Source organism: Vitis vinifera, chromosome 9, assembly GCF_030704535.1.
Source record: "Vitis vinifera cultivar Pinot Noir 40024 chromosome 9, ASM3070453v1".
Lineage (NCBI taxonomy): Eukaryota > Viridiplantae > Streptophyta > Magnoliopsida > Vitales > Vitaceae > Vitis > Vitis vinifera.
In genome coordinates this window covers 20275818-20296422 of record NC_081813.1, presented here as the reverse complement: position 1 = coordinate 20296422, position 20605 = coordinate 20275818, and the positions used below count along the sequence as shown (strand labels likewise).

Below are 20605 nucleotides of genomic sequence, written 5' to 3'. Positions count from 1 at the left end.
TATATATATATTGAAAAAGAATTAATTTATTTAAAAAATAAAATAATCCTTGTATTTAAGAAATTAACCATTTTCATGTTTTTGTTTAAAATGTAACTTATTTTTAACATAAATATCCTTAATTATATCAAGTATTTATTTAAAAGAAAATATTTATAATAAAAATAATACCAAAATTAGATTTTCCATCATCTTTTACAGTTGATTTGATAGTGATTTTAGAAAATATTTTTAATATTTAAAATTTTTTATTATTTAAATGTTAAAAATTCTATAAACTTTTTTTAAAATCACTTTCACTCTTAATCAAATAATATGGAAAACTTAATTGCTAAACTTTCCTATGTGGAAACGAGGAAACATAAGGGAAATGGAGAAAACAAAAAACAGGTGGAGAGTGATGAATTGAAGCAAGTTGAGTGGACCCCATGATATCACAGACCGAAACGAGAAAAACGCACAACAAACATTGCCATAAAAGCTTCAACCAAAACAGCCAAAATCCCATCCATCCACACCCAACGTCACACCTCAAGATAAAAAGAAAGACGAAAAATCAAAACAGCTGAAAGCTTTACAACAAGGAACAAAGGAACAAGAAAAAGAAGGAACAAGGATAATTCTGAGAATTCCAACTTGCCCAACTCACCTCCTCGCTTCTTCTCTTCATTTCTCTCTCTCTCTCTCCCCCTCTCTCCTTCAATGGACCTTCCCAAGAAGCCTGACGGGAACCTTGATGGCTTCTCCACAGTCTCCTCCTCCACAAGGGTTTTCTGGAATTCCAGAAGGAGATCAGGTGTGTACTGCTTTTTCCCTGGATTTTTGTTTCTATTGTTCTGTTTTCTTCAGGAATTATGTTTCCTTAGGGTTTATCTAGAAAAAAAAAAATTGTCCAATTGAATGGTGGCGGTGGTGGTGGTGTTGATTTTTTGGGGACTTGGGTTTCTGGGAGGTGGGTTTCAGACAAATCTAGAGATACCCATGATCCCATACCTGGATAAAATTGAGTCAACTGAACCTCTGGGTTGAACTTATTTTCCTGGGAAATTGGACTTTTTAGGAACTGGTTTTTGGGAAATAATTTTCTTATGGATTTAGAGATTCCCATCTACCCCATACCTGTGTCTGTACTCCCCTTTGTTGTTTGGGTTTTCTGGGAAACTGGGTTTTTGGAAGCGATTTCCAGAGGAATTTAGAGATTCCCTTTAACCCACATCTTTACCAAAACATTTTCCTTGTAATTCTCCTTGATGGGTTCTCCAATTTCTTGATTGGGTTTACAGAAATATGTCTTAAATCTTGAAATTTGTGGTTGCAAAGAGGCTTGGAAGACTGAGAACTATAAACAATGACTTGGCTTATACTCCATATTTAGTTGGTCTTGTTGGCCTACCCATCACTTTCTACCTTAGTAGCACTATTATCATGACTGTTACTTCTGCTTTTCTATTTTCTTAAGGCAACCAAAAGGGATGAGTCATCATTGTGGCCAAAAATCACAGAAAAGTATTTCTTACTTTCTCGAAATACTTTACAAAATTACTTCTTATAGAGACAGTATACAGATGAATAAGATATTGGAGAGGCATTTCAAAGGGATAATCCAACATTTTTCAAAGCAAAATGTACAAACTAGGGTGTGTGGATGGAGGAATAATAGAAAAAATAGATTCAAGGTGTGTGTTGAGCATTTTAGTCATATCCATTAAGAGATTAGTGTTGAATTAAGAAAATTTAGAGGTTATTTGTTTTTTTAATTTAAGTTTCAGATTACAAGGGTAAAAAGGGAGAATTACTTTTATATAAAACAAAAACTACTTTTTTACTCTAAATTTACCTGGTGTTGGTTGTTAGGGCGGTTAGCCTCTCGTGGTTTGGGTTCTCATGGAGAGTCATAAGGACTTCATTATGGAAGGTTCTTATTAAAAAAAATTAATACAAAATTGTCTTAGAAAAAGTATAAATTCTTGTTTGGATACATTTTTTTTTTTTTTAAAAAGAACAAAAATTAATAACAATTTTTATGTTAAAAGTCAAACTTTTATACAAAAAGTTACTTTAAAAAATTTTGAAGTTTGATATAGTAATTTTTTTTTTAATATCTTATGTTTTTTTAAATAGTTTTGAGAGGGTATTATTTTTTTAATGGGTTAATTTCATTCACCTATCTTGAAGTTTTGGCTAAATATATTTAGCCCTCCATAGATTTGAAATTTCATGGTAGGGAAGATATTTGATGAAATTTCAAACTAATGAATATTGCTTGTATTTAAGTAAAATCTTACGGGTGAATGAAATTAATTATTTTTTAATAGTTCTTTTATTGAATATAGAAAAATATACATATCCAAACATATATTTGAAAAATAAATAATTTTAAAAATGATTTAAATCTTTGTGTAATTTCATTTAAGACTTAAGTGAAAAAAATAAAAATTACTATTTAGATTTCAGACCAAAAAAAAGGCCTTAGATTTGGGCTATGTGTTAAGACTACCATAAAATATGGTCTTTAGCTAAAAATGAAAATGTGGCACTTAGACGACTCAAAATGAAAAATTGGGTCACACCCTCGCATAAAGCTATATAGAAATTGTCTCATGTTATATATTAGAAATTAAAGGGTTTGTTTGGTAATTATTTTTTAAAACAAGGAGGAAAACACATTTAACGACCAATTTTTTTAAAATAGAAAACAAAATGTTTTCAAAAAACATTTTTAGTTTGTTTCGGTTGTTTGCTTGTTTCTTGAGGATTGTTTTAAAAAATAATTATATAAATATGAAAAATGATTAAAAATGAAACTCTAGGTATAAAAGTTATTTCTAAAACCTATTTAAAAACATAGAAAATAAGTTTAAAACATTTCGGGTTCCAAATAAATTTTTGTTTTCATGAAAAATCTTTTAAAAATTATTCTTAAAAATTGTTTTTTAAAACTATTTTAGAAAACACTTCCGAATGGTTGCAAGGGAACCTTAGTTTGGTATGCCATGAACACTTCAAACTAGCAGCCAAGGTATCCCATAACCATGAGATCAAAACTTCGTTTTCCTATGTGATGGGGAAAGGGGAACATTCCATGATAACTTCTTTTAAGTTGTTAATGATAGAACTCTACACCAACCATTTCCCACTTTGACCTTTGCCACACTCAATGATTCATCAATGCTTTTGTGCACCACCTTTTGGAAAGCTACTGAAAAGCTAATAATTAGGAGCATGGGTGCCATGAAATCATTAAATTCATTCACATAGAATTAGGGCTTGTTTGGATTGTTTGCAGAAACTGAATGGCTTTTACTGTGTTTTACACTCCGTTTGGATGATACAACTGTTTTGTCTCCCTACAGAACATAAAACACAATTAAGTCATTCAATTTTCGTGTTACTTTCAAATGGCCCGTGTATGTTATGTTCTTTCTGGCAGGAAGCGGGCGGAATTTAGAAAAGGTTGCAGAAGATACCAGTGATAATACACCCAAAAAACAGGATGAATCTCCGCCTGAAGAGACGATGCAGGACATTTCTGTTTTATCTGAGCGTAGGAAGGCTCTTTTTGAACCATTGGAACCTTTAACTGGGTCACGACCCTTAGCCGAATCCTTGCTGCCTCCACCTGACTTCGACTCTGCAAACTATCCTCGAGGTTGGCTGATAGGAAAGAAGAGGAAGCTTGTGAATGTGGATGTTGTTGAGAGCATGAGGAGAATTGCTGTCCAGGAAATGAATAGAAAGGTGCTCTGTTCTTAACACCTCACTTCTCATCCAAAACCACCATCTTAGTAATGGAATGAATGAACCATCACTTGATTGTGCTTACAGGACCGGGAAATAAATGGCTTAAATGGGCAGTTAGAAGACGATGCAAGGTGCTTGGAACACCTCCAAGTCCAGCTCCTGCAAGAACGCAGCAAACGTGCAGAGGTAGAAAGAGAGAACTTGATGCTGAAAGATCAGTTGTCTATGCTGATGAACATGTTGCAGGAACAGGAGGCAATGGAAAATGAGAGCACAGAAGAGCATTAAAATTGTTGTGTTGCTTTGTCTGTTTAATTCTTTTGTATATCTATTCGTGGGTTCGGAAACGAAGAACCACCATAGAACCATACCGTATATACTAGGATTGCCAATGTAGTTTCTTGGTGCTACAAGTAGCTTGCATTTGTTATTGTTTGTAATTGAGTCTTTAATATCTTGTTAAAGTATTAAGTTTGGGTAAATTGTATCTTATCTGTGTGTGTATATTTGCCAACAACAACAACCAGCTCAAACAAGGCTGTGTTGTTGAGACAACTCAAAGTGAAAACTCCTATTTGCCAGATGATATAAAGGATCATCATCTTCTTTGTTGTGTCATTGCATCTAGCATGAAAGGCCTGTTATATTTTGCTATCTAATTGAACAAGATGGTCAAGATCAGTACTACAATTCTAGACCAGCTAACCTTATGCGCTTTCCTGTCTTCCTGTCTGTGTCATGACTCATAACAAACCCAATCTAAAATGCTCTAAAGAAGACTTTAAAGTCCACTCTCCTGTCTACCCTTAACATCATTTTTTCTTTTCTTTTCTGGGTTTTAGTCTCTTCCAAGAACAAAGTCCATGCTACTTTTCTGTTTACTGCAGCACTCTTCGATTCCCCTCCTGAAACCCTTCTCTATGGTTTTAGAGTCATACCTGAATAAGTTGGATGTCCAACACTGGTTCTGTGGGAGTTCCTGGAGATGGGTCCATTAGCTGTTTCATCTTCACCTTTTCTGATATTTCCATCTTCCAATTCAGCTTCCAGAAAAGGAGACGTCAAAGTCTTGTCTTCCCACTTGTCCCTGCTTGAACCAAGGAGCTTTAGGTCAACCAATGCATCCTCTAAAACTACCAGCAACATTTTTTTTTTCCAGAAACAAATAAGGGTTAGTGTTTTCCACTGCAAAATGAAAACTTTGTTCTTTCAGATCCGGATGAACCAGTAAAGGCAACTATTTTCCAGTGTAGAGAAAGATCTTACCTGGAGATCCATGTTGCCCTTGAAATCATCCAGCTAGTCATCAAAGCTCAAAATACCATCCTGGTGTCATCAAGCCAATAAAAGACAACATGACAGGCCATAAAAGCGGATTTCTTCTCATACATAGAAAGAGCTTAGGAAATATATTAGCCAAGGGAAATCGAGGGAATGTTCTATAAAGCTGATATGTACACAAGGTAATGTACAGAACAGAGTAGAGTTGGAAGCTGAACTACGAAAATAGACACTGGATTCCTAAATGAGGTCAGGATTGTTCATCAAAATAAATAACACAATTTTCAATGAACAACCTGAAAAGATGATATTCACAAACTACAAGGAGAGAAACTTTTCTGCTTCAAGATTTTTACATAAAAGATCACCGAACCGTCACCAACTAACTTGCTTCTCAGATATTTCCTACATGTTGAACAAGAACTGTGGCAATGAAGCTATCCTTGGAAGATTAACAAGAAGCTCCCCGACTGAGTCCTTTCTTGACATGGCAGGTGGCTGCTTGCAGCTGGAGACATCATTTGTTTCGTCATTAGGTGTGGGAAAATCCCCAGCAGTCTTACTTTCACATGATGCAGCTATGGGATTCAGTTCCCCAATGCTTCCATCACCAGCCGTGTCGGTACCATTTTCACTTTTAACCTGAAAGTTTTGAACTGCTGCAGGCTTGTTCTGCAAAAGGCAGCAAAGAGAATTAACCCTTGACATGATGGACTGCTCATCAGAAGCTGATGAAAGTTGCGCATCATTGAACATGTACTGGGTAATCTGCTCCAAGATGTCCTGGTTCAGTGGCTCATCACTAGGAAAAATAGGATTGCAAGATGATGTCTGTTCTGAAAGGCAATGTCCAATGTGACTCACCAGATCACTCATTGACATGGATGAGTGGAGTCCAGGCACTTTGATCTGACACAAATTGTTAAGCCACTTTGGTCCTTCAGTTCCAATGCTTCCATTTTCCTCAATAACATGGGTGTCCATAACTGAAAAAAAGAAACAAATTAGAAGATCAAACTCATGTGCAAGTAGTGTCCAATACAAGTGAAAAATTCCAGAAGCACAATGAAGAAACCATATTAGTGTGAGGCCAATTCTTCCACTTCAAGTGAACCTATATTTGTTTGTAACATCAGAGAAGGGAAAAAAGAAAGAGGAAAAAAATTGTTCACATCCAGGTCACACAATTTTTCCCCGATGTAATGATCACTCAGTGCAGACTTGTGCAAACTTCAACACCATATGACCTGTGCAATGATCATATTTTAAAGAAATAGTTCAAGTTCAATGTAAACACTAAAAATTCTATGACCTTGAATAATCACCAATTATCTTAAAAAGAACAAAAAACACAAACTAAAATCTTTGAGGCTTATCATCTCTGAAAAATCAATTGTTATCATAAAATAAAAGAATGTACAAGCACTACGGGCAACTTCTAGGGCTTACAGTGATCAACTTATCTGATCCAAATCCTGATCTAATTATGGCATTAAAATTCTAAAGAAATAGCATTATGCAGCATGATTCATCATCACATATCTTGCCCAGATTCCATGGAAGGAATAAAAGAATTATCAGTGGACTAACCATCATGATATTCACAATAAATCTATATTCCAAGTTCATAATTTTACCAGAGCTCGGAGAAAGGGTGTTCTGGAAAAAAATTTCTGTGGTCCCACCAACAGGGTCTTGTGGATCGATCTTTGAAGAAGACAACTGACCTCTTGATGGTGCATCCTGCAAACCACTGAATGAAGAATCCTCTTCCCTCTTCAAACCAAAATCATGGCTCTTGGATTCATCTGGATCCTCCAAAACAGAATCTGTATCTCCAAAATATGGAAAATCTAAAACAATCTCAGGCTGTTTACTCAGAAAGTTGAGACGAGGATCACACTGAATAAGCTTTTCAAAATGCTTCCCTAACAAGCCTTGTGGACACTGCAGATAGTGTTGTCTGCAGGCATACAAATGGAAATATTCCATCACTTTTACACATTCAAAGGCCAAATTCACAAATAGCAGTGATTACCAATTGCAAATTGAATTCATAAATTGCAGTAATAATTAATTGAAAATTGTGGCTAATATATCAAACAACTGATACATTCACAACCCTTGGTGCTACAGTATCAAGGGAGGAAAAATAATAATGGAATCCACAAAGATATCACAGTTATGGAAATATTGATAGATACCAATACAAATCAAATGATGGAAACAACTAGTAAATGTAGAAATTCTAAATGGTACTTCTGGGAGTGCATTAGAGTGGGTATTGCTAATAAAAGGTTAATTTGGAATCAAAATTTGTAAATAAAATGTAAATATGATAAGTATACATGAGTGATATATTCAAAATCTCATGATGTTAATCAACATATCATAAAATGCTTGGATATAATCCATTATACTATGAGACGTCAACATGAAATCTTAATAAGATCATATAATAATGGCTCCCACTTTTTACATCAAGTACATATATTTGATTATTTTGTACTTTTGATAAGTCTTGTCAAAATTTTGAAAGTTGGAACACTCTGGAGAACATTATAACAGAATTTTTAAATGATTAAAATGTTTTTGCTTATGGGAGAGCAATCTTTAAGTAAAACCAAAAAAGAGCCACATTTTATGTAGAAAAGGATCACCGAATGCAAAGAAAAAGGAACAACCCACACTATCAATAAACAGAAAAGGAACTGAGTTTCCTTAGTCATAGCCTTGAACTCCCAGAAATATAATTATCACATGGCCATTTATTTCAGCTTCCACATCATAATTCCACATACTCAAATGTTCTTCCATCGTACTCCTTTCAATTTGTTATATATCACACAAATGGATTATCCTTTACACCTTTCTTTCCTGCCAGACTCTGTACCAACTCATTGGCACTCCTTGAATATTCTTTGGAAGACCCTCACTACTCCAAAGATCTTAAGCCACATAATGTAGGAGGAGTTCCCGCTGACACATAGGACTTTTCCTAAACAACTGCTGAGTAAGCAAGCTCCTGTTCCAAGCTGCCACCCTTAAGGAAGCATGCCATTTTTCAAGGGGTCAAGAGTGCAAACTTCTTTTTAGAAACTTTAGCCCTTTTTGTCTTTCAGCACCTTGAAAAATTATGTTTTTACAAGACAAGAATAGTATTGTACAATGAAGGATGGAAGATCCTTCCAACTATGAGAATTTGAAAGGAGAAAGATAAAGGGGAGAGATCAGAGAAAAGAAGAAACCTGTCATAAGGCCCCCCAAGTCCCCAACAAAGATGTCCTAGCCAGCGGTAACCTAAAACAAAGGAAATGGGGCTGGTAAGATCAAAGGCATATGGTTAGAAGGGAGTAGATGACCTCCTGCAAAGCCAATGAAGATGAAGCTCTTTCTTTAAACTTACCTGATTGTAACACCCCTATCTTTAGTCTACTTCCACCTACTATGTCCACTCTCTCCCTGTTCAATCAACCTGTATGGATGGTTAACGGAGTCGATCCTCTCTAGTTCCCTCTGGGGAAGATCCCTGATGGACCGGGTTCCATTGACACCTTGCTTCCAAGCATGGTAGGAACTCTTCCACTGTAGCATCCTTAGTTGCCATCATCCTAAACAAGGAGGGAACTTCACCTTCCAATAGGTTTTCCACACCAAATATCATGCTAAAACTTGCAAATCAGCTCATCCCCTAACATGAATAAGTCGAGAAGTCTTCCCACCCTTTCCTAATTCCATTCCTCAACAACCCCTAAAAGGACCAGTCACCTTGTCAGAGCAAACAAAACTTGTCATCCTGCAACCCAACCCCCACCAACCCTGCCCACACCCCCCACCCCGACAAAAACCAGCAATCTTCCCTGCACTTCCCCCCCTCGACACTCCACAGTCTGCCCCATCCCGCTGCAAGCCTCCATTATCACTCCCCTATAATGCCTGATTTAACAGATCCAACCTCCTATTACCTGGCATCCCTTCTGTGTGCAGCTGGAAAAAAACACACCTCTAGGAGAACACACCACCTTCCACTAGATGCATCTTCTTTCAGTCCTCCAGTCCAACCCCAATAGAAAAGACCATTGCATGTCCATAGGCTCCAGGAATGTATTCGAGCTTTCTAACCCTGCAAACCCTCACCTACCACTCATATCCAGAGACCAAATTACCCAATCTATCACACATTTCAGCCCAATTCCAGGATACAGCTAAATATTGTTTTAGATCTGAGACCATAGACTCCAGAAATGTATTCAAGCTTTCTAAGCTTGCAAACCCTCATCTACCACTTCTATCCAGAGACTAAGTTACACAATCTAACCCACACATTTCAGCCTACTTCTCTGAAATCCCTGCCAGCAGGGAAGCCACAAGATGACTCTTTTTTTTTTTTCCGCTTTATAAATTTGGGAAATAACACAGATTACAAATATCTTTGTGAAAATGATGGAGGGATCAGGATTTTACTGGACTCCTCAATGTCCAAAATTGTAACCTATGTCATAGTTGCAAGTGAAAGGAATAAAATGGATGGCTGTGTTTGGTTTAGTGGCTTATCTCTCATGCAGCCAGTCCCAACACCAAAGACCTCACTGAGGTAGGTACGGAGAAAAACATTTATTTATGCTTCACGGATATGAACATGTAAAAAGAAAATGGCGCTATATATTCGGATTCTTTTATGACAAAAACAGCAATGATAATAGTGGGACATAACAATAAACATGACATCAAAAATGTGAAAAGGAAAAGCATAGATCCAATTTCATGTGAAATATAAAAAGTTGTTAAATTTTCCAGAGTTTGACATGTGAATTTTAGGGTATTCTTTCAACTAGATTCCTCAATCAGCCAATCAATTATCAAATTTCTACTAAAGAGAGGGTATTCTTTCAAATAGATTCCTCAATAAATAGATTTCTACTAGAGTTTGTTAGATTTGCTTTCTCTTCTTCACATCTCTGTTCATTTGGTCAAATTTTATTTTATTTTTTTGAGCAGAACAAACCATCCTTATTTTGTATATTTTGCAGAAAATGTCTACTTTCATGCATTTGGACCCACAGTCAAAATTGATATTTAGTGAATTGAAGAACATTCACCTTCCACCTTGTACAAATCTTAAACATAGACGAAAAGTTTTATCACTACCTATACAAGCTTGCCTGCCCACCAGTAAAATCTGCAGTAGTCTGCCATAAGGTATGTTTCCTGGGTTGTGGAGGGGTCTCCCTAAAGAAAAGAGGCTGCCTAGCTAACTGCACCAAACAAGAACGACCATATAATTATAGCATCAACAAAACAACATTGTGTATAATAATAACTATAATAAAAACCAAAAATGTCTAGTGGGGTGAGGAGTGGGAGGAAAGCAAAAAAAACAATTACATACAGCATTGGGCAGAATTAAATTACCACTACATCCAAGGTCCCAGGCCCCTCACTGGGGCAGTTTGCCTTGAGAGCTATTATGTCTGACCATTGGATTTCTATTTTATTCTTCAGGCTACCATCAAGGATTTCCCACACGAGCTTATGCTTAGCAAAGTAACACTTCGCCACTAAATCTCCTTCATATCTGGACACATACTGCAACCCAGTATAATTCCAGTTAGCGTCAAAGATCATGCTCTACACACAACATAAACATGGAATACACTTCAATTACAATTGACGTGAAAGGCAAATGTGTGCACCTCCCACTTCCCAATCCTGAGAATTGAAGCAGCAAAATTTGAAGCCTTGAGCTTTTCTGAGGCACTTGTAACAGGAGTTCCCTTGGTAACTTTCTTGCCTACACTTCCTAACTTGGGACCATTTCCTTGAGTGAGCCTCATTTGTATCAAATCCAAAAATGATGGACTCTTCTTAAGCTGCAAACCCAGTGGGCTAGGCTCATCAAGCAGGTTGTATTGTAAAGGTGGGATATGAAGAGCCCCAGTTTCCTGGTTCAGCCCCTGTCAAAAAACGAGGCCATACAGATTGTCAAAGCCATTGAAATTAGCATAATCACGTTTTCTAAAAAAAACATAACTAACCGAAAACATAAGGATTAAAAGAAAATGAATACTAAAGCAAAAAAACCCAATGGGAAAAAAAATCATTAGAGAAGAAGATTTGATTAATTGCATTATGTCAATTTGGCTTAGAACATTTGTTTCCTAACTTGGGATAGTGCAATGGATGAATTAGAAACATTCCACTTACTAAAAGAAAAAAACATTTGGGACTTTCCAAATCAATCAGTTCTGTACTATCATAAATTGGGAATTAGGTATGATGCAATCAATCAATTGTATACCTCAAAATCACACTAAATTGGGATATAAACAATATAGTCCTCAACATTCTGGAACATTTAAACACTAGTCCAATAGGATAATGCAATCCATAAAATCTCTCTAGCTCTTTAAATATAATAACCATGTTGATCCTCGGTGAATTGCAAGTCCGAGGCAAGGAAAAAAGGAGAGAGAGACACAAAAAGATTTATATGGTGGATGATTACTTCAAGGGGGGTTAACCTCCTTTAAAACATCTTCATACCTCTCATTTTCCCCATTATTGCAGCAAAAGTAGAAACATGAAGAGTTAACTCTTTTGGACGCCCTTCAACAATTTTTTAATCCCTATCTCACCTTCTAGATAAAAAGTTTTAAGGGTCAAAATGTTAAAATGAGGTTATATATATATATATATATACACACACACACATACATATATGCAATTTTCCATATATGAAAGTAGTTCTTCCAAAGAATTCCAATTAATTAAGTGGGATGAGATAATACCCATATTTGGAAAAACAACTTCCATATATTGAAAATTGTACATATAATCTCATTCTTATATTTTTACCTTTGAACTTTTCGCTTGATGTGTGAAATAGGGATAGGGATTAAAAAATTGTTTAAGGATATTTTTATTCATGTTTTTAAAAGATAAAGGTGATTCTTTTTTTTGATAAGTAAAGAAATTGTATTAAAAGCGCCAAAAGAGTGCCTAAAGTATACATAATGTATACAAGGCCAAAAAAAGGAGGGATAGACAAAAAACAACACCCTTGCTTCACTTACAGCCCAACCAATCTATGAAATCTAAAAGGGACAAAGAAGTAGACTCTATATGTACCCTAACCCACTCCAAAATCATGTACATGAAGGAGCGTAAAATCATGTGGTCTGTTAGTTCAGAATCTCCAAAGGCTCTTTGGTTTATCTCCTTCCATAAGGTCCAAAAAAGGCACAAAGGTGTAGCTTTCCAAACCTTCTTCCTCTTCTTCCCAATAAAGGCACCCTGCCAACTAATGAGGGCATCCTTGATTGAGAAAGTCATTCTTCCAAATTTGCATTTTTAATATTCCTTTCAATCAATCTACCAATGCTCCATTTTCTAGCCAAAAAAATTAAGGTTATGTTTGGTTACTAAGATAGGATAGGATAAGATATGTATATCCTAAAATATCATATAGGAAAAATATATCTCAGAATATCATTTTTAATCGAATATGATATCCTTATATGGTATATCCTAAAGATAGTATATGCAATGACATATATTACGTTATGTTAATATTTAATTTGAAAAAAAAAAAAATGAAATGAAATATATATTATTTTTCAATTTGTTTAAAATAATATTGCATTCCACTATTTGCAATTAAAAAAAATATGAAATTTCTATTATGTTTAACGATATTCATGATTAAAATATTAAAAATTCATAAACAAATTTTTTTTATATCATTTTATTCAATATATAAAATAATTTATTAATATATTAATAATACTTATGGTAGTATTATCTTATAAATATTTAATTAGTTCTTATTTTTTAACCACAACTTTTTTTTTAAATAAATGATATAAAAAATAAAAATCAGTAAAAATAAATAAATTTGTTGTACTTGCTATATGTGATATGCTAAATTTTATTATTATCCACCATTTATTTTCTTCCATGTTTGGTTGAATATAGCAGTGGATAAACAGGATAGTATATATGATGGATAACTTATCCCAATTACCAATCAAGCAGAGGGTACTTTCTTATCCTATTACCAAACAAACAAAGCTAACTTTTCATTTCACAAAACTATAAGGTTCATTTTGTTAATGACTACTTCTGTATCAAAATCCCGAAATTTTCTCAAAATTTCCCCAGAATTGTGAGGGTTTGATGGCAAAGACTAATAGTTGTTTACAGCAAAATCATTCTCATCTCCAGGAAATGAAAACTTATCAATTTCCACTCAATTTCAATTCTTAGACTACAGGAAAACCGTAACTTGATTTCCCCCCCAAATAGGCCATTTTTAGATTTTTTTTTTTTTTGTTTGGAAAAAAGAATACAAAAGCACCTTGTAGAGTACTTTTCCCAGCAATCAAACAAAAAAAATACTAAGAATAAAAGAAGCGGAGAAGAAAAACAAACAAAGACCTGAGACGAATAGAGTTTCAATCTCTTCTGAGCCTGTTTGAGCCCCGGCTCATCCCAGTCCTCCACCTCCGATTTCACCGGCACCATCTTCCGGCACCGCTTCCCGTATTCCGCCGATGTCCCGCCGCAGCTCATCACCTCAACCATCGCAGTTCTTACCAACGAAACGAGCTGAATAAAACCCCAAAAACCGTAACTCAGAGAGTGTCACTCGTGGATTCCACTCAGTTTGACTCGGGTGACATCTAGAATCTAAATGACAACGTCGAAATCCTGGGACGCTAGCCGCCTTTTAAGGGAGGGAGGTTGAGAGGCGCATGCGCCTCACGCGCTGAAAAGGTTCCACGTCAGCATAGGTGGATAATGGAAATATGAATTTATAGAAAACCCTCGAGCCTGGACAAGGTGCTTTGGATCTTGAAGGGGTGATTCCGTCATTTGGTATAGTGGTCCACGGGTTCTGGAGAGTTCGGGATTTTTTTTGGTTGGTGACGACACGTGTGAGAGAAGGAGACACGTGGGGAGTCAGGTTGGATAAAGTTTCTGCAAAGCGTTGTCGTTTTAATGCCACCGTGGCACTGACGTTTTGGGTTAAATGAATGTGAAAAGGAAAGGGCAAATCAAGGCCACTAGTGGATTGCCCAATTGGATGGTTTATGTCGGATTGCCCCCTTGAGAAGAAAATATATAGAGTTTTGGGTCAAATATTTATAAAAAAATATAACATCTAATCATAAACTTATATTCAAATTCTTTAGTGGAATCATGTCATAAAAATATTTTTTTTTATAATTTTAATTAAAATCTCAATTTACAATTAAGGTTTTTTAAACTAAAGTTGCAATTGTCAATTGATATTTCATTTTTTAACTAAAACCTCAATTGACAATTGAGGTTTTATTTTTGAATTGAAGTCTGAGTTGCCAACTAAGAAAATGAAATCGCAGTTGCTAAAGGCTTCATTTTTTTAATTGAAGCCTCAATTGCCAATTGAGGCTTTAGTTATTTTTTTTAAAATTTAAAATTTAATTAAAAACTATTAAATTATAATTTATTATTGAAATTAAAAATATATACTTAAATAATAAATTATTTATATTTAAACTTAAAAATCTTGTATTACTTTAACAATCATAAATTGATAAATAGAAGAGATTATAAATGAATATTTTATTTATTAATAAATTAATAATCTTAAAATAATATATTTTTATAACATATAAATAATATATAAAATTGTATAATTTATTAATTTAAGATATTTAATTTATTATTTTTTAAAGATATTAATTTATTTGTATTATGAAAAATTTATCTTTATTGAAATAATAGTATATTCTTAAGCTACAGTTGCCATATAAAGATTTTATGACAAAATTAGTTAATTAAATTAATTAGCTACAAAATGTAATTTTTAGTAGTTTCATCAAAGTCACAAAATACCTAGTAAACATTTGTATAGTGAAAAAAAAAAACATATATAATTTCACATGCCTCCACAGGGAGAGAAACTATATCTAACTTGTACTCTCTTCTTTTTTGGTCACTCCTCTCTAACTATAGCAGGTACTGCATGTGACACATGAACAACATCTGTTTGTGATGGAGTTAGAGTTGGAAATAGAGGTGGTGGTGGGTGGAGGTAGCAATCTAGGTCAACGTAGGCCCCACCCACCCCTTAGAATGGCTGGAGGTAAATCTAGTTGAGTAGATGTGTCAATCTGCATAGGCATAGGAACAAATATAGATGACTCTAGTGATGGTAGAATTGATGTCCTAAACTCAAGTCCTAGTGGAGTAGCTAAGGAAGCATTTAAGTGCAATGAAAGGGGATCAACATATGGGGTAACAAGCACTAAAAGTGGGTCTGAAGAGGTAGCTGGTTGTACTGATAGTGGGTTTGAATAGGTAGGGGGTTGCACTGATGGTGGGTTTGAAGAGGTAAGGGGTTGTATTGATGGTAGGTTTGAAAAGGTAGGGGGTTGTACTGATGGTAGGTTTGAAAAGGTAGGGGGTTGTACTGATGGTAGGTTTGAAGAAGTAGAGAGTTATGTTGATGGTGGGTCTAAAGAGGTAAGAGATTGAACTGAAGGTAGGTTTAAAGAAATAGGGGGTTGTGCTGATGATGGGTCTGAAGAGGTAGGAGGTTGTATTGATGGTAGGTCTGAAAAGGTAGGAGATTGCACTATCATAGTCCTCCAATGCATGACCTTCTCTAGATATGATCGATGTCAGAGTCTCAATTTGTCACATAAAATGATATGTAATTATTTGTTGGAATAAATATTGTACATAGTATGTATATAATATTAAAATGGTACAAACTAATAAGTGGGTAGATAAGTCAATAGCTTGGTACCACATCGGTCCAAAATCATCTATAGGTGTAATAAAGTGACATGTAATACGACGATACCATGTCATGTATGGAGCATGGTAGTCTCTATGAGACTCTATAAGCTCTACATTGACAATGTGGTCCCCTTTAGCCTCCCATAATGCCACGTAGTGTTCATGATACAACCTATAATCAAATTGAGCTTGATCGAGTGAATCTATGGAATGAAGTCATAATCTATATAAGATGTTAGATGAATACCCTGTATGAGTCCAAACTGTTGCAACACACACTCAAGACGATGCCACTGAGCAGTATAAAAAAATGTAAGTGGTGACATTGTTCACCAAATATCTTGATCAGTTAAACAAATGTTTGAAAACAATGTTAGTGTATCATCTGTGTAAGGCTGTCATAATACCTGACATATTCAAATCTTAGTATATATTTAAAGTTTAAATTATAATATTAATATTAATAATCTTGTTAAAGAATACCAGTATTTAGCTCAAACCTGATCAGATCGTTGTTTATCAAACTCATCTTTGTATGTGACCAACACATGATGAGGAGTGTTTGTATGAGATAAGGGAACTCTCCCCCTACTCCCTAGTGCATATGGCGGGAGTCTCTCATCTATAAGCACTGGTGCATGGGGAAGTGATCTACTAGGACGACCCACATGTAATCGCTTCCATGACCATAATTAAAAATGAAACAAAATTATGTTTAAATGTACATAATTATGACAAAATTACATAATTAATAAGACTTGTAATTATACTTGCAACAACTATAATGGTCCTACAATAGTTTATGCACTATCTAAGCTAGCTCAATATATCTCTTTATAAAGATGTGCTAGTATTGCACTCCCCCAACTATTTTGTGTAGTCTCATTAAAATCTCTTAACATGGGTAGAATTGTTAATTGGAAATAGGTTCCCTTCTTATTTGGAAATAATGAACCACCAACTAACAATAAAAGATATGCTCTAGCATGGCATTGTAACGTGACCTCTTTTAAAATTTCTGGTGGTAAGTGGGAGAAATGGGTAGTAATCAATGAACTCTAAGGGATGTTCCACAAATATCAGTTTTTGTTGGTCGAACACCCAATAACTTCTCACAAAGTGCATGCCAATCAATATCTATAGTACTAGTGACAGGATGACCATATACACATAATCCAAATAAGATGGCTATGTCGTGTAATGTGATGGTCATCTCACCAACTGGCATATGGAATGTGTGCGTCTTTGGGTGTCATTTCTCTACCGATGTAGTAGTCAAAGGACAATCAACCTTAACATGCCCCACTTGATGAAAGACATAAAATCCTAATTGTATAATATACAACCAAACACAATCATCCAAAACCCATTCTCGAGGAAACCTGTGTCGACAAGTCAAAACATGACCTATATTTGGATCGACACGAATGGTGGATGATCGATGTTAATGTTGAAGAGTAAACACAGATGTACCCTTAAGGTTAGGACGAATAGAAAACAATCAAGTGTCCATATCTGCATGTACATCAATACATGATATAAACAAAATATGAATGAATTGACAAGAAAGAACAATTTCTAACAACATGAATTTTATGATTAAACTTTTAAAAATTTGAGCAGCATCTCCCCTAAACAATAGAGATTCATATTTTTTCCAAGTAACTTGATATAAGAAAAATATGAATGAATTGACAAGAAACAATAATTTCTAACAACATGAATTTTAAGATTAAAATTTTAAAAATTTGAGTAGCATCTCCCCTAAACAGTAGAGATTCAGATTTTTTTCCAAGTAACCTGATATAAGCAAAATATGAATGAATTAACAACAAACAAATGTCAATAAGATGTTCAATAAGATAGTTTCTATATATATATTTTAAAACGATTAAGGTCAATACAAATAAAAAAAAATCAATATAATAAGATATTCATGAAGTACATCAACTCCTCCTATCATTGGTTTCTCTATTAGGACAAGAACGTCGATTGTGACCCGATTGCTTGCAAAGTCTAAATGTTAGTGGAGTTCTAGTTTCCCTTACATCCATCTCATTATGCAAACAACTTGATTTTGGTCGACCAGAAGTTAGACGCCTCATTGAGTCCGAAAGTACAATTATTGGTCCATTATATTGAGATGACTTCAACTCATCAAATATGGGACAAAACAAGGGAGCCTATATTGATAGGTAAGCATGTGTGGTGTAATAACCTTGTACAAATTGTTGAAAATCAACTGACTGACAATGACAAGTAGCAAGAATGTGTGAACATGGGAATCCTAAAAAAAAGTGTTTTGTTACATGTGCAAGACCCTGTTCAAAAGTTAACATGATATGTACGAGGTTTCCTATTATTGCTTCCAATAAAGCGTCTAGTTTTAACATGAAAACGTCCTTTCACATGATCATAAAAAACAACCTCATGTGAACCTACCTTAACAACTTTAGCCTTTATCTTGGCGTCAATATATGAAGTGAATTCTTTACTTGAAGCGAGTCGATTGACACCATACTCTCGCCTGACTGTGAAGTAACTATTAACCCAATAGAAAATTAACTGGACTAAAGCTATTATTGGTAAGTTACGTGCACCCTTAAGGACACCATTAAAAACTTCAGACATGTTAGTTGTCATAATCCCATATCTTCGCTCACTATCATGTGAGAGTGCCTATTTTTCAAGAGGAATATGCCCTAACCAATTTCTAGCCTCAACATTTATCCAGCCAATTATAGCCATGTGAGAAATAATTTTTTTAACTTTACTCTCCAAAGCAGTCCTACACATGAGATCCTTTAAAGTCTTATATTTGAACCTTGTGTTGAAATTACTTGCTAAATGACACATGCAAAATCTATAATATACATCTGGCTTAGTCCATCCTGAATATGTCTCATTTACAGCAACAATAATGATAGGATGATGGTTAGAGATCAAACACAAGCCTTTCCTTTGTGTTACTCCAACTCTAGTACATGCAAAAAACCAACTCCAACTATTTGTATTATTTCCTTCTATAATGACAAATGCAAGTGGAAACAATTGGTTATTACCATCACATCCCATAGCAATCAGCAAAGTCCCTTTATATTTTCCATACAAATATGTTCCACCAATACTAAGAACTAGTCGATAATGAGTAAACCATTTAATAGATGGAACGAATACCCAAAAAACACACTGAAAACTTTCTTCATTCGGGCTGTTTCCAAAAACCATTTTGGAATACACAATACATCCAGGATTTGACTGCTCCAAAGCAAGGAAGAAGCGAGACAACTCTACATAAGACTTGTACCAATCACCATTTAATCGAGTCATTGCTTTCCTTTTTGCTTTCATTGTTTTTTGATAAGAAATTTGGTAACCAAATTGTTCCGCAACAACAGCTTGAATTGCAACAACTGTAATGGTCATTTATGTCTTCACCAATATTTCAATATACTCAGATATAAAGCTAGAATCCAATTGTGAATGATCCTGATTAATACATGGATTGACACATGTAACTCACCTTTATACTTTGTGATTCTAAACAATTATGTATCTTTCACTGCCATTTCCCTTAGTTGTCATTGGCACTCTGGTGTTTTTTTAAATTTAATAACTAACACACTTTTATTTGATCTATAAAAAGTAAACTCTTGGTGCGACTTTATGGAAAACATTTTTCACAACATGTTGCAAATATGATTTTGAGGGAAATATTTGGCCAATTGATAACTACCCATCAACATTTCCTAAAGTTGGATTTTTGCATAGAGTCTAATCACTTACAACATAATTAATTGCCTCGTGCATATTTAAAAATTATAATGTAGGAGGCATATGGTATGAAACGGGTGTAAATTTCTAGGTTGTCATTAGAGACATTAATTTGGGTACCATGTGGGAATGCAATTGGTGATGTGTTTTCAACCTCAGAATCATTGGACCTATCGCCAACTTCAAGGTTCACATATCTTGTGCTATCACATTCCACAACTTGTTGGACCATCACCAAATCAATATTTTCTCTTTGGCCATAATTTTCATCATCATTAGGTAAATGAATCTCATCTGTATCAATTGCATCGTTTCTATTTTCTTCCTCATATATCTCATTTTCCTCATCAACATCAATATCACCTACCGACAACCATGTCAAATGACCCATTTCATTACTCAAATGATAGTGATTGGGAGCTTGCTCTATGAATAATTGAACTGAAGACATTCCATACTTCGATGGTACTGCTAGCATACGTGCAACTGTCTGATCATTTCTAACCACTAATGGTTGAAATTTGTTTATTTTAGTTGGATGTTGACATTTCAAGACTAATTGATTGTGTTTGTCAACACCAATGATATCATATATCATGTTTAGCAACTCCACAAAGGTCGTATGAATGGGCACATCTATAGGCTCAATCTCTACATTATTTCCAATATATCTGAAATCCGTTTCTGTCCTCAAAATTGTTCCATTCCAATAACATAGCATTTCTACCATGGAATTAGTCATAATTGCCTTTATATAGATAAAAACAAATAGTTATTACATAAAAAATAATACTTTATGGTCAATGATTCATAAAAGACAATAATAAACCAACTACATATTGAAATTGAACAAAGCTTCATGTCTAAATACCAAGTTTAACTCAAATGAAAGCAATTTATAAGTAAATAAGTGTTTAAGTAAATAGTAGGATGATATTATGAATTAATATCATAATATCAATAAATATCTGAAAATGAAGAACTCATAGAGATGAAGAACTCATGGTAGCAAATTCACATG

The 20605-nt window shown here is 34.6% G+C and overlaps 2 protein-coding genes across 6 annotated transcripts; one reads left to right on the top strand and one right to left on the bottom strand.

The window, feature by feature from the left end:
- The first annotated feature begins 476 nt into the window (after positions 1 to 476).
- LOC100246715 (uncharacterized) lies at positions 477 to 4359 on the top strand. Its single transcript, XM_002272282.5, has 3 exons — positions 477 to 796; positions 3431 to 3738; positions 3826 to 4359. The coding sequence occupies exons 1-3, from the start codon at positions 703 to 705 to the stop codon at positions 4027 to 4029; spliced, it is 606 nt and encodes a 201-aa protein (XP_002272318.1). The 5' UTR covers positions 477 to 702; the 3' UTR covers positions 4030 to 4359.
- Positions 4360 to 5127: 768 nt separating this feature from the next.
- LOC100262159 (uncharacterized) lies at positions 5128 to 13805 on the bottom strand. Of its 5 annotated transcripts, none has more exons than XM_059739734.1 (7): positions 13459 to 13805; positions 10716 to 10976; positions 10435 to 10608; positions 10171 to 10277; positions 6660 to 6985; positions 5887 to 6008; positions 5128 to 5790 (listed from the first exon to the last, which is right to left on the bottom strand). In XM_059739734.1, exons 1-7 carry the CDS (start codon positions 13603 to 13605, stop codon positions 5428 to 5430), a joined length of 1500 nt encoding a protein of 499 aa, XP_059595717.1. In that variant the 5' UTR covers positions 13606 to 13805; the 3' UTR covers positions 5128 to 5427. The 5 variants fall into 5 exon arrangements, with proteins under 5 accessions (XP_059595717.1, XP_010655143.1, XP_059595719.1 ...); XM_010656841.3 differs by having other exon boundaries at positions 5128 to 5694; XM_059739736.1 differs by having other exon boundaries at positions 5128 to 5694; positions 6750 to 6985.
- Between the last annotated feature and the right edge of the window lie 6800 nt (positions 13806 to 20605).

Bases quoted from the DNA above. Each gene is read 5' to 3' on its own strand.
- LOC100246715 (XM_002272282.5), top strand. From the start codon at position 703: ATGGACCTTCCCAAGAAGCCTGACGGGAACCTTGATGGCTTCTCCACA. The intron at 797-3,430 runs GTGTGTACTGCT...TCTTTCTGGCAG, and splicing joins GAATTCCAGAAGGAGATCAG to GAAGCGGGCGGAATTTAGAA. The intron at 3,739-3,825 runs GTGCTCTGTTCT...TTGTGCTTACAG, and splicing joins TCCAGGAAATGAATAGAAAG to GACCGGGAAATAAATGGCTT.
- LOC100262159 (XM_010656838.3), bottom strand. From the start codon at position 13,605: ATGGTTGAGGTGATGAGCTGCGGCGGGACATCGGCGGAATACGGGAAG. The intron at 6,986-10,170 runs GTAGTGATAAAA...GTATGCCTGCAG, and splicing joins GGGCAGGCAAGCTTGTATAG to ACAACACTATCTGCAGTGTC. The intron at 6,009-6,659 runs GTAAAATTATGA...TCTTTTTTTCAG, and splicing joins CACCCTTTCTCCGAGCTCTG to TTATGGACACCCATGTTATT.